This window comes from Patella vulgata, chromosome 4 (genome assembly GCF_932274485.2).
Source record: "Patella vulgata chromosome 4, xgPatVulg1.2, whole genome shotgun sequence".
Lineage (NCBI taxonomy): Eukaryota > Metazoa > Mollusca > Gastropoda > Patellidae > Patella > Patella vulgata.
Window position 1 is genome coordinate 16,570,264 of NC_065882.2, and position 15,678 is coordinate 16,585,941.

The window sequence follows — 15,678 nt, forward strand, 5'->3', positions numbered from 1 at the left end:
TAGATAACGGAAAGGGAATATATTGAAAATTTCATTTAAATTACTTTATTCTGAGCAAGATTCACCTCTTGCATATTGTATCATTAAACAGCGTCAAGGACCACGTCCGGCGTTGATTTCTAAATGAATGCATTGTTCACACTTTCCTGGGTAACGTTAGTACTCGTTCATTCATCGTTTGGACGTAGTGGGTTGGATGACCGAATGGTTGAATGCATTAACTTTAGCTCATAAGGCCTGTCATTTAGTCAACTTGTGTAGGATCGTCTGTTCAACCTCGTGGGTTGTCTCCGGGGCCTCCATTGCCCCCACCCCCAGCCCCATTGCAAAAGATCCGTACGCGCAAACGAATGATTAATACTAGAAGCATTTCACCTTTGTTTTAGTACGAGTACCATGCAATCCTAATACCAGTACCATGTAATCTTATCGTTAATACCAGTAACATTTAGTCCCATTATTACTGCTGGTGCCATATAATCCTACTTTAAATACTAGTACCATTTCATCCTATTACTTGTACCATGTAATCATTTTTTTTAATACCAGTACTATCTCGTCCTTGTTTAATTACTAGTAGTACCATTTCATCCTAATACTAGTACCATGTAATCCTATTGTAAATACCATTACCATCTCGTCCTTGTTTTATTACTAGTACCATTTCATCCTAATATACTAGTACCATAAAATCCTATTGTTAACACTAGTACCACCTCGTCCTTGTTTTATTACTATATACTATAAGTACCATTTAGTCTTAATACTAGTACCATGTAATCATATCGTTAATACCAGTACCATTTAGTCCCATTTTTATTACTAGTACCATTTCATCCTAATACCAGTACTAGTCTCTCTCTCTCTCTCTTTCTCTCTCATATCTTTCCTAAAGGAACAAGTCTGAGATGTGACACAATAAACTAAAACTAAATAAATTTACACGGGGTTCATTGCGAACATGGAAATAAACAGATTCCTCATTTGTTTTCAAGGTCAAAGTTGTAGATTTTGACAACACAAATCAGATAAGAGAATTTATATAAGGGTAGAACGGAAACTAATGACCTATCCTAGTAAAAGTTCTCTTATGGACAGGATCATGAAGATCATTGTCTTCATTTCGTTGGCACTGTTGGAATTAACAGTAGCATATGAAGATTTGGCCGAAGCAGCTGCTGCAGATTTAGCCTTATTTACTGATGAGGAATTGGTCGTACATAAACGTAAGTAACAATAATCGAATCACAATGGCGGGTGTCTAACTAGAACATCTGATGCAATTTCTGTTGGGAAGTTCACATAGTTGACAGATTTGATTGTACTTTAGCTTTTCTAAATACATAATTAACTGTGATATATGTCATTTGGTCTGGACATTTGTCAAGATGTTTGTAATTGTCATTCCGTAATTCTAAAAGGTTTTCGTAAAGAATATTTCGAAACGTTGACTACTTATTGACCTTCAGGCGTTGATCTGTTTTAACGCATGATTTTTTGTTTTAAAAAGCCATCGCTGTTCAAATGGCGTTGGTCCTTGAAGCTGAAGCAGCTGAATTGCCTGTCCAATTTTTTGTTCGGATTTAACGTACACTCAACGCAAACTCCTTTTGTTTATTTTTTGTTATCTAGGGTCCACCAAGTGCTATGGAGATTTAGGGTGTTTTGGAACCGGTGCCCCGTTCTTCAGTTTGCAACGGCCAATAAGTTTACTTCCATTGTCACCAGAATTTATTGGCACCAAATTCAGATTATTTACTCGTTCAAACCCAAAGCATGAGCAGTTATTGGATTATAAGAATGTTAACTCCATACATAATTCCCATTTTAATCCTTCCAAGCCAACCAAGATGGTCTCCCATGGTTTTATTGAGAACGGTCGCGCCGATTGGCTGGTGGTAAGTTACTTTCACAAAACAGAAATAGAAACAAAAACATTGTTTTTTTGTAATCTGTATTAATTCGTTTAAACGAATTATCGAAATATTAATTCGAATTAACGAAATATTAATTCGAATTAACGAAATATTAATTCGAATTAACGAAATATTAATTCGAATTAACGAAATATTAATTCGAATTAACGAAATATTAATTCGAATTAACGAAATATTAATTCGAATTAACGAAATATTAATTCGAATTAACGAAATATCAATGCGAAATAACGAAATATTAATTCGAATTAACGAAATATTAATTCGAATTAAAGAAATGTTATTTCGAATTGATGAAATAATTATTTCTTTAAATTGTGTAAACGAAATAACTAATTTGTTAAATTATTTAAACGAAATAATTAATTCGGTTTAACGATATACTTAAAAGTCTTTCAAAAGAAATAATTAATTCGTTTAAACGAAATAATTAATTTGTTTGAACGAAACAATTCTTACAAAATATAATTTCGTTCTTACAAAATATAATTTCGTAATTTCGTTATTACAAAATACAATTTTGTTAATATTACGTCTTTACATTGAAATAATACATTTAGAAATATATGAACTCGCTGGATTGTAATGCCTTCAATAGGATGAAAAAAAGATGGCCTTAAAGATTAACTGGATCCTTCGCTCCACAATTGTCCTTTTTTGCTTTTTTTTTCAAATTAACTTTTATTTCACAGCTTTCAGTTTAATACTGAAGAATTATTTGATACATTTCTGTTTAATACTGAAGAATTATTTGATACCTTTCAGAAAATGAAGGATGAGTTTTTAAAGAAAGGTGATTTTAATGTGATTAATATCGATTGGGGAGGAGGATCTCTACCACCTTATGGTCAAGCTACAGCCAATTGCCGAGTTGTTGGAGCTGTTATTGCTAAACTCATTGCAACTTTACAGGTAATACTTGGATTGAAAGAAATAAGGTTTAACGAAAGGAATAATATGAAAGAATGAAATATTTTTAATGAAAGAAATTAATGAAAGAAATATATAAAAGAAATTAATGAAAGAAAGTGGATTTATTGACAGAAAGTAGATTTATTGACAGAAAGTAGATTTGTTGACAGAATGTAGATTTATTGAAAGAAAGTAGATTTATTGAAAGAACAAAGGTTTCTTGAAAAAATAAGGTTTGAAAGAAATAAGGTTTGAAAGAAATAAGGTTTATTGAAAGAAATAAGGTTTATTGAAAGAAATAAGGTTTATTGAAAGAAATTACCTACTCCTTGTCACTTTCAACCGGAGAATCGAAACCGCGCCAGTAAACTGAATGACAGACCTTATGATTCAACACACACGCGCTAACCATTTGCTCCATCCCCATGAATGCAATAAGGTTTAGTGAAAGGAAATAGAAGGTTTATTGAAAGAAAATAAGGTTTATTGACAGAAATGTCTCGTGACATCAGAAATTCAACACACATTTTAATATACTTAAGGATGTATTAAATCTGAAGAGGCATTCCATACAAAGGTTCGAATTTCATCCTGTAGAGCCCATCCTCCGACAGACTAATCACGCATATCTCTTCGGCGCAAACCAGGTTAAAGGAGCTAAATCGCTAATATTTGGATTCTAGAAATTGACACAAAAATAGGTCACAACGAAAATAATAATGTATGTTCGGCGAAATACGAATGACTGAATGAAATGGGGTTTTACGTCCTACTGTTCTGCTCCGAACTGGGCTATGAGGGAATTTTTGCCCTGACAGCGGCACTACGGCCTACTCTTATATCGAATTCCAACTTCCAATGGATCTTTTACGTGCACGCCAATGTGTACACGGGACCTCGTTTTTTCGACCCATCCGAACGACTAGACAGCTGTCCTTATCAGGCCCTCCGTCCTGCACCACCGACAAGGGGAAACATGCCGGAAAATCTGGATGAACTTTATCGGCCAATGCAGGAATCGAACACCCGACCTCCAGACTAGCAAGCCAGCGTCTTACCCACTTATCCACCATGACTCCTCGGCGAAATACGCCAGAAGTTTTAATTTATTGCGCATGTTCTCCAGATAAGAATATGATTTGTGGAATATGTCTAGCCTCGTTCTTCGAGTCCCTTGTTACAAATGACGCTGAAACGCATTATGGTACACGATTCGTGTACCAGAAGTAAAATGTTTATTTTGTCTTAAATATTAGATATCAGAAGCCCATATTTTCCCGGTAAGATCACAACATCAATGTCGATTTAATTTGACAGATAATTCGTGTTTTCAATGTCGAAGACTTTGGATGATACTGACTTAGCGACTTAGCTACTTAAATATAAGCTGGAATGTACTGAAATCGGTTACGTGTACCTTGCTTGCCAAAGGGAAAAGTCATCCCTCAGAACGAGTCGATTACTCTTAAAGTAATTTCGTCCTTGATAACCTAACCTCTGACAGAAACATCTCGAAAATCGCCTCGGCGCAAACAGAGTTTCGAAATCGATAGTCTATTGGTGAGTCTTTTTTCCAAATTTTCATCAAGATAATCTTTCTAAATAGCAGATTAGATAAGGACATGCCTTCCATGGTTAGATAAGACTCAATGATTTAGTACACTTTTTTCGTAGAATTGGGTCCATTATAAAAAGTAATATAAATTATCAAATTTCATAAAACAAAACATGTAGGCTGAGATCGTTACTTAGATTGAGAATCTATTCGTGAGTCTTGGTTCTGGACTGAATAGCAGATTAGATAAGGACACGCCTTCAATGGTTAGGTGATAACCTTCATTGTTTTTATACATGTACACTTTATTTATTTCTGCGAATGCATTATATATATTATAAAAATAGTGGTTATCTAGAAAAGTACGATTTTTATGGGGTTTTTTTTTAAGTATTATAAATGATCATAGTCCATCCAGAAAATTTAGGTTGAGATCGTTACTTAAACAGACTGTTAGTTCTCACGCCCAAACAGTTTATCGTATTTCAATTTCATCACGTTGGTTACCCATACGACCCATGATCACGGACGAATAGCGTTTACCTGAACTGACATCCAACGCTCATTCTAAAGCCAAAATCACAGTCTGCACTATCAACTTTGAGAATAGATCTCTGTCCTTGATAGTCGTCATATTCAAAAATTAGTTTTCTTATTTTCTAATGTAGTTCTACACACAAAGACTAAATAAACATCCTCAATATTTTTAATTGCCGATTTCGGAATTTTAGTTTCAGTCAACCAGCTTAGTGTCTGTACACAAACGGAGCTAAATGTAGACAAAAAGAGTAACTTTTATATTGAGAGAGAGAGAGAGAGAGAGAGAGAGAGAGAGAGAGAAATGGGGTTTAACGTCCACTCGACACAAACTAGGTCATTTCGGGACTAACATATGGTTTAATTTTATTTACATAATTCGCTTGCGCGTAGGGGTATTTAGCAGTGAGAGGAAACCAGAGTACCCGGGGAAAACCCACGAGGTTGGACAGGCGACCCTACTCCTTGCCACGTAACTTTTATATTGACTATCTGTACAATTTGTATTAACTGTAGAGTTGTCATGGTTGTTTTCAATGAAACCAGAATAGAATTCAGTTGATTTGCACTAATATATAATATTTTAAATATATGACAATAGAAAGAGACAGGAGTGAAACCAGAAACCTTTCATCTTCTTGGTCACAGTTTGGGGGCACATCTTGTTGGTTATGCTGGTGAAAAGATAAAACATATTGGAAGAATAACAGGTAAAGACAAATATCTACAGTAACAAACTGCTATTGTGTATTTTCATTCTTTATACATGTAAGCAACGTTCGAGTAATGCACATTATTCTAGTGACAAAAATTTTAAGCAATGGTTACACGGTTAAATACAGTTTTCCAGTATGCACATGAAAGTGTATTGCTTCAAAACTTCCACTGCTTCCTAGTTTTAAATGCCAAATTTCCCCATTTTCGTGCCTATCCATTCACTGTGGTCACTTTTTTTATTTTGGCACGGCAAAATGTTTTAAAAAGTTACAACAACATTAAAACGGATCGAAGCGAACTCTTTAGGCATATTTCAAAAGTGTTGCTATGGTGATGTTTCTGTTATTGTTGTTTACAGGTTTGGATCCAGCTGAGCCATATTTCCAGTATACAGATGTAACAGTTAGATTGGACCCTTCAGATGCTTTATTTGTTGATATCATACATACAGATGGTATCAGTATTTTAAAATTAGGTAAGATAAAATCTGCTCTAATTGTTCTATCCATTCCATATAAACATTCACCACAAACATGCAAGTGTCGCTTTACATTGTAAAAGCAGAGACGTTTCAGTTGATAAAACAACTAATTGGAGAGTAGACGAGGTTGATAGAGTCCTCCTAAATATCGCGTTTTTCAAAAGGTTGAATCTGAAAAGAAGAAGCACGACGTTCGGCTATTTTTTGTCTATAAAGTTATGAGTATTTGAGTATTTGAAATATGATTTCAATAAAATTTTGTTATTAGAAAAACGACTAATTGGAGAGTAGGCGAGATTGATAAAGTCCTCCTAAATATCATGTTTTTCAAAAAGTTGATTTTATATTGAAGAAGCACAACGTTCAAACATTCTTTCTTTATAAAGTTATAAGTATTTGAAATATGATTCCGATGAAGGTTTTTTCCATTATGAAAACAACTAATTGAAGGATAGGCGAAGTTGATAAAGTCCTGCTAAATATCATGTTTTTCAAAAAGTTCATTCTATATTGAAGAAGCACAAAGTTCAAACATTTTTTCTCTATAAAGTTATGAGTATTTGAAATATGATTTCGATGAAGTTTCTTTTTCATTGTCTAGGGCTTGTATTATCTGTAGCAATCATTTCCGTTCTTATTGCCTGTCATTGAAACACCCCGGTTTTGCTTCCATAAACGTTGCAACGAGTACCGTTCGTTTTTGGAACACGAGATAGCGCATGTCATAGTGATCATATATAAGATGGATGTTGCACTGTGCTTAACTACCTTATACATGGTGTCTTCCAATTAATACCATTTCCGTCGTCCTATACTGCTTGTTCTGTATTTTGTTCTTTTTTAAAAACAATGTCTGATTATAAAATTGAAAGGGAAACAGACATGGACTATATGATCTCTATATATTATTGGCGAGCGTTTCCGCATTATCCATTTATTGCAGTAAAATCTTTTTGTTTGTTTGGTTTTTTTACATTAGGATATGGTATGATAGAGCCTTGTGGTCATGTAGATTATTTTCCTAATGGTGGTGAAACTCAACCTGGCTGTGATAAAGATCCTGTTACATCTATAGCTACTGATGGTATTTATAATGGTACGTTTATACAAATTACTTTCAAAAGACAAGTTTTAACAATACGTCAAATACGAATCTATCTCCTAAGATTTTGTAGTGCTATAACCCACTTCCCTATATTATTAATTCTATTCGCCAATTACGAACCACGAACCACAAGCTAACTTCGCGTCGCTCTATAAATAAGCCCCACGAACGACCAACAAACAATAGCTCGTTTTTCGACATTCGCCAATATCAAAGAACAAGGAGAAAGTGCAATTTTTATGTAAATCCACTGCTCAGTACCCCTCATTTAAGATATCTTTAGTTCGTTTTAGAACACTTATTTAATCAAAATAATGTGTTATAGAGACTTTCTGCAGATATACATCCATTAAATCTGCTTTTTTGAGATTCAAACCAATGTCGAACGAGTAGCTAATTTTTCGCTATTCACCAATATCGAAAAACGAAAATCGAGCTAACTTCACGCTGCCAAATTAAATTATATGCATACACAGTAAATCAGTTGCTACTGATAAAACTTGGGGAACATAGATAAACATTGTAATTAAAAATGGCTGATTTACAAACGACAAAATGAAAAAGAAACTGCACCAAGAAGGCGCAAACGCCTGCCATTCAATTTGGACTGCTCGTGTATTTCACCTAACATTACGTTAAAAACTACATATCCGTCAGTTTATCAGTTTATTATGTACATTCATATTACACATTGATATGCGCTTAATGCCTTTTCGATCTATTTCGTCTAATTTAGTTTATTTTCAAAGGCGAAAATCTGTGTTTTAGAAATAATAAGCATTTAGATGTACAGGAGAGGATTTAATAAATAATAGAATAATATTTATCTAGGATTATTTATTTTTTTGCAATTCTAGGTGTGAAGCAGTATGTTGCCTGTAACCATCTAAGGGCGTATGAATACTTCTCGGAATCAATTAATACAAAATGTCCCTTCGCTGGATACCAGTGTAACAGTTATGACCAATTCAAGGTAAAGGACTGTGTGGCTTCTTTTTGCCCTGTGTGAGACATTAATTCTGAAATAGCTCAGTTGTTAATGGAGCAGTTTGTATTTTAACTGGGTTTCTGTTTCTGCCGTTTTCATAAGATGAACTTATCGTCCCAATTATAGTCGCGATGGTTCAGTTTTTCAAAAATAGGTAGTACCGCATATAAAATAATCACTTAGTTCGCTTTGCAATTTTGTAATATTGATTGATCACCAGAATTGAAGAGTTTCGGGAATCAGTTCTTCAAGTGGAACGAAATATATGGTTTTAACGATCTATTAAGCTGTTTTCGTTTTTACACTGCAGACAATCGAAAACGTTTTACAGACAATTAGCTTTATATTTTAATCTTAAGATATGTTTAATGTATTTTAGTCTGGAAATTGTATTCCATGCTCTGGTAATAATTGTGGTTATATGGGTTACAACGCTGATAAAGTCAAACCAAGATCTGGACATACTCATGTTAAATATTACCTAGAGACCGCACATAGTCACCCCTACTGTAGTAAGTTTTACATTTATATAAATATTCTAATTCGTTAAGAAAAAAATGAATCTACATATCATAATAAACTAATTAATCAAGTAACTTATAATGAATATTATTTTTTCATCTAAACTATTTCTAGGATTTAGATTTTTCTGTTTTATTGTCTAATGAATTTTTATATTATTTTTACTACTTATGTATATTCAAATAATGTTTAAAATATGTTTATTGGGGTCTCCTACTGTAGTAATCGGTAGATTGGAAATTTATAGTATTATTCATGTTAGTTAAAGCGAAAATTTCATATTTTCTAAGAAAGTCAAAACATAATTATTTTTATGTCTTTTGCTCAATAGGTTGTCAACTCACTATTATACGATCATAGGTATCATTCTCACACTTAAAAACCATTCACCCCGGAAATAACAACACAATTACCTCCCTTGTTAGTCTAACCCCCCCCCCCCCCATGGAATAGCTATCTTCAAACGTTTGAATTTGAAGTTGAAAATGATATTTTTGCCAATTTCTCAACTGACAATAGTGAATTATAGGATTATTCTTTAACAAGGTAGGACTGTTTATAGATACTATTTATTTTAAGGCTTTATTTTAATACATTTTAAAAATATAACTTAAAAATATGAAATTATCGCTTTAATCTTGATAAAATATATAATTAATTAGTCTATTTAAAGGAGCTGAACCTCTATTTCAATATTATCTAAAATATTAGAAATTAAAAACACGAATTAGAATTAAATATTGGTTAGTTTCAATTAATATCGATGTTGTTATCTTACCGTGAAAATATGGGATCCTAATATACAATATTTAAGACATAATAGACATTTTAAGACCAGTACATTGTCTTAATTTAAGGATACCATGACCAAATACAGATAACGTTTGGTTCGCAACTGTCGTCTAGAACTGAAAGAGGATCATTATTTGCTAATATTATTGGTGACAAAGGACGAACATCTCGAGTTCAACTCGCAGAAGAGTAAGTAATGTTGATTTGAGGTTATGGTCTCTTAGACTGAGTTGACCGTTGACCTTTGAACTCGACGTTCAAACTAGCTCTTCAATGATCTTTAAGCTGTGATAGGTGTCATGTACGAGGAGGAATATGCTTAATCGACTAGATAACCTGTACTAAATGACACCGTCTTGTTCGAATATAATTTCCCCATTCTGACTTCGGAAGAAAAATACAAGTCAGAGGAAGTGACGTATTAGAATAGATTATCCAGTATGTATACTTACTCTTCTTATTTATTTAAAGCGTTCAAACAGCTAACAATTTCTACAGTGCCTTTGTGTATGATTGTTTGGTTTTCTTAAAAATTTATATACGCTTGGCCAAAACATTCACTGTCAAATAATTATAATGTCCGGACACAGTTTCGTACCCAACACCATGAACCGTAACAATTAATTCCAGCCAAGTATATAATGTCAATTCTATAATGCATCAAATATCAATCTGTTAATTGGAAATATTGAATTATTAATTCTGGATTTTCTTCAGCTCTTCCAATGGATAAATTTGAATATTTTGTCAATTCTATAATACAACAGATTTCCCTATGAAAAAATTAAAATATTGAATTATTGATTCTTCATATTTTCCAAAGGATTTTATTTTTAAACACACACATATTGTACATTTCTTTATAGTGACACGGAGATAGAATCTGGAAAGAGCTATACTTTTATAGTTTTATCAACTGTAGATGTGGGCAGTATTCATAGAGTAGAGTTCGATTGGAAACACAACTCTAAATGGTACAAACCTCTAGACTGGAATATACTCAATCTCCGCCACCCAACTCTCTATATTAACAAAGTCAGTGTTACCAATGGCGAGGCAGCTAAATTGTAAGGAATCTATCTATTTATTTTCTATTATTGGGTTGATTCAACGCGTTGATCACAGTATGTCAGACCAACGACACATTTCAAACCAACTAATCCCATCCTTGAGTTGACTGGTCACGCATTCATATAAGATACACTGGCAGTTCATTTCAGAAATTCGTTAGCCATTAATCTCGGGCTTTAACTATAGAGCCTGTTAATGATCAAATTATTTAAAGGGAATAGCTTAGATTTCTTAGGATATGCCTTATTAATACTGGTGGTTTCAAATCGGTTAACTGGGTATAGAAGGAAATGAAAATGAAATGAAATAGGGTTTAACCAGATGATTTAGGGGAGGGGGCACGTTAAAGTCGGAATTCATAGCACAAATAAGATTTGAAGCGAATATTAAGGTACTATTATATATACTTATATAAGGGTGACTACTAGCGAGTCTTACACTTTAAGTATGCAAATTGTAAAGAAACAGCCAATTTACCTCGTCTGAAACTGTCTGCTTGAAATCGCTATCCCTACTTAAAGTGTAACTATCACACCCAAACATGGCACAAATGTAAAACAAATATTTGATAGCCTATTATAGTATTTTATACAAGTATATTTAAATAGTTCTACGACCACACATGAAGACTGATCGCCTTCATTTTATAAATTTCTATGAAAACGAATCACAAAACATAAGATAATTGCACTGAACCATGATAGGAATTTCTATAGTTGGTGTTCTAGAGCAGAAAGACAGAGTTAGAAATAAGCTCATATATTATGTCTTCTCTAAGAAAGGGTGTGATACCAATTTGAACCTCGTAGCTTTCTATACTCATGCGTCTCGTTGATTTAAAAGTGTGTTTCATTTTTAGAATGAATTACCAGAGAAGGCAATATCCTAATCAGTTATTGTAAATAACGGTGGTATTCTGGGGTTTCCCCTAATGATATAATAAAGAATGTGAAATATAGCCGCAAGAGTTTAAGATACCTCCTATAAATATGTGAAAGATTTGTAAAACTAATAATGGCCCAGTTTAACTAGTGATTAGTGTTTGCTCTCAAATAGCGAATAATGAAGTTTTTGCATTATTTTCAAATGGTTTAAGAAACCACAGGCCCCGCTTTCCATGAACAAGTTCCGCCCGCGAATGCAAATTTAATGGAACCGTTTTGTGTAAGCGTTTCCGCTCAATGAGTGACCTATTCGAAACTTTTCTGCGGCTTTTTTTCTCGCGTGAAGAGTGCGTATAAATACGGGTTGTCATCGACCAGACGCTCTTGTTGCAACAAATACAACTTGTAAATGGCCTTTCTACTGACATGGTGTTATTATAAAAAGCCGGCGACTGGACGTAAACAATGTCGGGCTCCATGCTGTAAAGAGAAATCCTTACTTTGTGACGTCATTTACGTGGGGTTCCACAAACTTTTGAACGATTTCTTTGTACACATGGAAACACGTACATGGAACGCGGGCCTAAGACCCCCCCCCCCCCAATTGACAATGATACATAATAAAACACGTAATATTAAAATATAGTAAGAATCCAAGATGGTCGCCAAAATCGTCATATATTATAGAAAGGTTTATACATATTTTCATTTATTTGTTTTACAGGACAGCTTTCTGTGGACATAATACCGCTATGGAAACGGGTCAGGTCACATCCGTCTCACAAAAATGTTGAATGATTTAAGAAATATAACTATAAATGTATATACTATATTATTTATGGTGTTTGACATGTTGGGTAAATTAGCATTCTTCTTCCTCCACGACCACTTTATCTGAAATGAAATGAGGTTTAACGCCCTACTATTCTATATGCTATACATTGTACTATTAGGGGAAATTTTGCCCAGACAGTGGCACTGCGAGTGCGATCTATTCTTATTTCGAATTCCAACTGCAAGGACCACGTTGTCCACCTTTGTTAAGTATGGGGCTGCTATTGTCGCTTGACTTGAAGACCGAGACTATACATCATGCCGACAATACTACAGGGGTATAATCAGGTTAATAACAATGACAAAACACGTGCCTGACGAAATGAAATGGGGATTTAATGCCATATTGTCCGGCTCCGAATGGGTTAACGAGGACGTGTATACGCCTCGCAGTACTGCGAGGTAAATTTTACCTAGACAGCGGCGCTACGTCCTACTCCTATCTTGAATACCAACTGTCAAGGGTTCTTTTACGTACACGCCAATATGTTTTCCCTTGCCAGGCCCCGCCATCTCGCACCACTAACAAGGGGAAACAACGCCGGACAATCTGATAAACCTTTTAAAAGCTGTGTTAGGAGTAAGGAGATAATTGGGAAAGGAAATGAAATCAGGTTTAAATTTTGCCCTTACATGGATACCACGGCCTACACTTATTTCGATTCCCGTGCTGCCATGGGACCTATTTTTTTCTTTCCACCCGAACGACTAGAAGATTTTCCTTGCTAGCAACTTTCTCGGCCAACACCAGGATCGACCAAGGGGCCTCCTGGTTACTGGGCCAAAGCCCTACTCACCGAGCCACCGTGGCTCTTTTGTATAGTCACTCTGCATTAGGTGGGCATAGGCTTGAACAACTTTAACTACTTTTAAAGAAATGAGAAATACAACGATCTTAAAGATTGCAATAAATATTTAATACTACACACGATTTCACAATAAAATTAGATTTAACAATTTAACAATATATCTGTTCGAGAAACAAACAATACAGTGAAATCCTTCAGTCTTGTAGTTTAAAATCGATCACAGACAAGACAAGGGTTCCACCGTTCAATCAATAGCCAATCAGGTTGAATTTAAATAATGGACAATAAGACAAGTAAGAAAAATAATAAGAGCTAGTCTCTCTTTAACGAAAAGGACATTTCAAATCGATCTAAAAATTACGAAAAATGATAGTATCATTTCTTTTCCAATATTTGATTTTCTTTCCGATTTATGTTTCCTTTAACAGAGTTTTTGAAAATATATATATGAGAATTTTATCACTGACACTATTCAAGAATTACATCACTTTCTTTTTTTTTAAATCAAAAAGATTTTATTTATTAACGAGACTTTTGTCTTGGCACAAAATTTAAAGGAAAAAATGCTTTTTATCAAGGATTCGTTGGATCTAAAGACCAGTGGCTTCACCAAAGCACAGTAGTGTTCCTACAGTAGCATATCCTTCCTCTATATCCACGTTACCTAAATAAAATATATACAATTATAATGGCTCTGTTCGCAAGCAAAGCGCAGCAAGCCGCAAAATAAACGCCGCCATTTCGCAAATTTGCCTTATTAACAGATAGCAGATACTAAAGCGCTTACACGATGTACGAAACTAAGGTGACGTACGCTCATGTAAATGTAAACTACTAGGATTATATATTACCATGCGCATGCGTCAAGTGCCGGGGTATATTTTAGTAATTTTAGAACGCCCTAATAAAAACTCTTTATTCCGAATCTTGTTCTCAAATGCCTTTCTGCGCATGCTCTTTTCCCCAGCATAACACACTGCTTACTGTAACATAGCCTTCTTCTGCGTCATCCTCGCCTGGAGAAAAATGGTTAAAATTATAGGCTAAACAACATAAAGAGAAATAAAAATAAAGCAAATTAGGATCACTGAAAGCGCATACTTACGTGAAAGTACCTGAAATAAACCATGGCAACATAGTGCAAAAAAATAAATACACAATACGAAACTATGAGAAAAAAATCCCTACAAAATTTTGCACATAACATGACTATTTTTAGATACACTCGTCATTTGACACCTCCGTAACGGAAGTGTTTTGATAAAACAAAGTAAATGAAGAGTGGACCGAAAATGTGTCATGTGATGTTTCCTTCTTCCGTTTCTTCCACAGTTTTGGTGGGATCAAGGTTCAGAGTTTGAGGTCATTCCCAACAAATTAGGGGTCCAACAGTTGTAAACCCGTCCTCATTCAATCCACCTTGAAAAATAACCAAAATGAAATTTACTTATTGTTTATAATAATATACATTTACAAACATGTATATCTACATATACAGTCGACATAATCCACGGTATTTGTAAACAATACAGGGCAGCTGCTGGTTTAATACGAAACAATGGGAAGCTCTTGTTTTAATACGGAACAACAGACAACTCTTGGTATAATTCAAAACAATGTGAATTAGCCTTTGTTTCCTTGCTGAACAAATGAAGCTCGTATAAAGCAATGGGTTATACATATTTAAGTGATGTGTAGAGCAAGGATTAGTGTTGTTCAATGCACCATATGCGCATGTTTAATCATTCATATACAGATTTCACTATAGCCGCCATATTTACCACATGGTCTAACTTCTTTGCGCTTAAAACTTTAAAGTGCGCTTTTAAAATTTATGCCCTCATCCAGCTATCATTCTTTGACATGCTGCAAACAAAGATGGCGGCAGCAGCATGCTTTATTCGAATCTAACCTTTCATAATTACAATGCTTGTTCGCTTACACATCGCCATAAAGAGGCTTAACGATAACTATTTTTACCGTTTTCTTAATTTAAATAGCAAAAGAACATTCTTCTATAATTATTTTAAATTACATGGCAGATCTGTCTATATTACACATGCCACCAGTGTACTATTTCTCAATTAGTTATTTGTAGTTCATCCACCCAAAAAGAATTTAACATATGGAACATAGAAGGTTATTCTGAAGGTGTGACTATTTTGAGTCTAGTAGGCAGGGACGGTGCCTGTTCATTTGGCACCCTGGGGACTTGCCCCCTGCCTCACCCCTTTAAGCCCAAAACAGGAATTGCACTAATTATGACCATCAATCCTAAACCTGGAAGGTCAATACTGCGCCACACTGGGGTCTGTGTCCTAGGCGGCAGTCTAATTTGCCTAAAGGTAGCATCTGTCCTGCTTGTAGGATCCCGAAACATACTAACTTGAAACATCTAATTTAAACCCGAATTATAGGGAAGGCATTATGCATAGTAAGCTACAACAACGCATAAACCCCGCCGTCAGAGTGACGGAGATTGCCGAGAGCTTCCGGGTGGTAGAATATAATAGTATATGAAAGATATAAAGCGT

At 34.5% G+C, this 15,678-nt stretch overlaps 1 protein-coding gene across 1 annotated transcript; it reads left to right on the forward strand.

The window, feature by feature from the left end:
* Positions 1–1,068: 1,068 nt before the first annotated feature.
* LOC126818612 (pancreatic triacylglycerol lipase) lies at positions 1,069–12,324 on the forward strand. The gene is made up of 11 exons (XM_050546120.2): positions 1,069–1,226; positions 1,633–1,898; positions 2,703–2,849; positions 5,543–5,651; positions 6,017–6,133; positions 7,119–7,235; positions 8,102–8,217; positions 8,612–8,744; positions 9,612–9,735; positions 10,413–10,613; positions 12,226–12,324. The coding sequence occupies exons 1-11, from the start codon at positions 1,091–1,093 to the stop codon at positions 12,293–12,295; spliced, it is 1,536 nt and encodes a 511-aa protein (XP_050402077.2). The 5' UTR covers positions 1,069–1,090; the 3' UTR covers positions 12,296–12,324.
* The last annotated feature ends 3,354 nt before the right edge of the window (positions 12,325–15,678 follow it).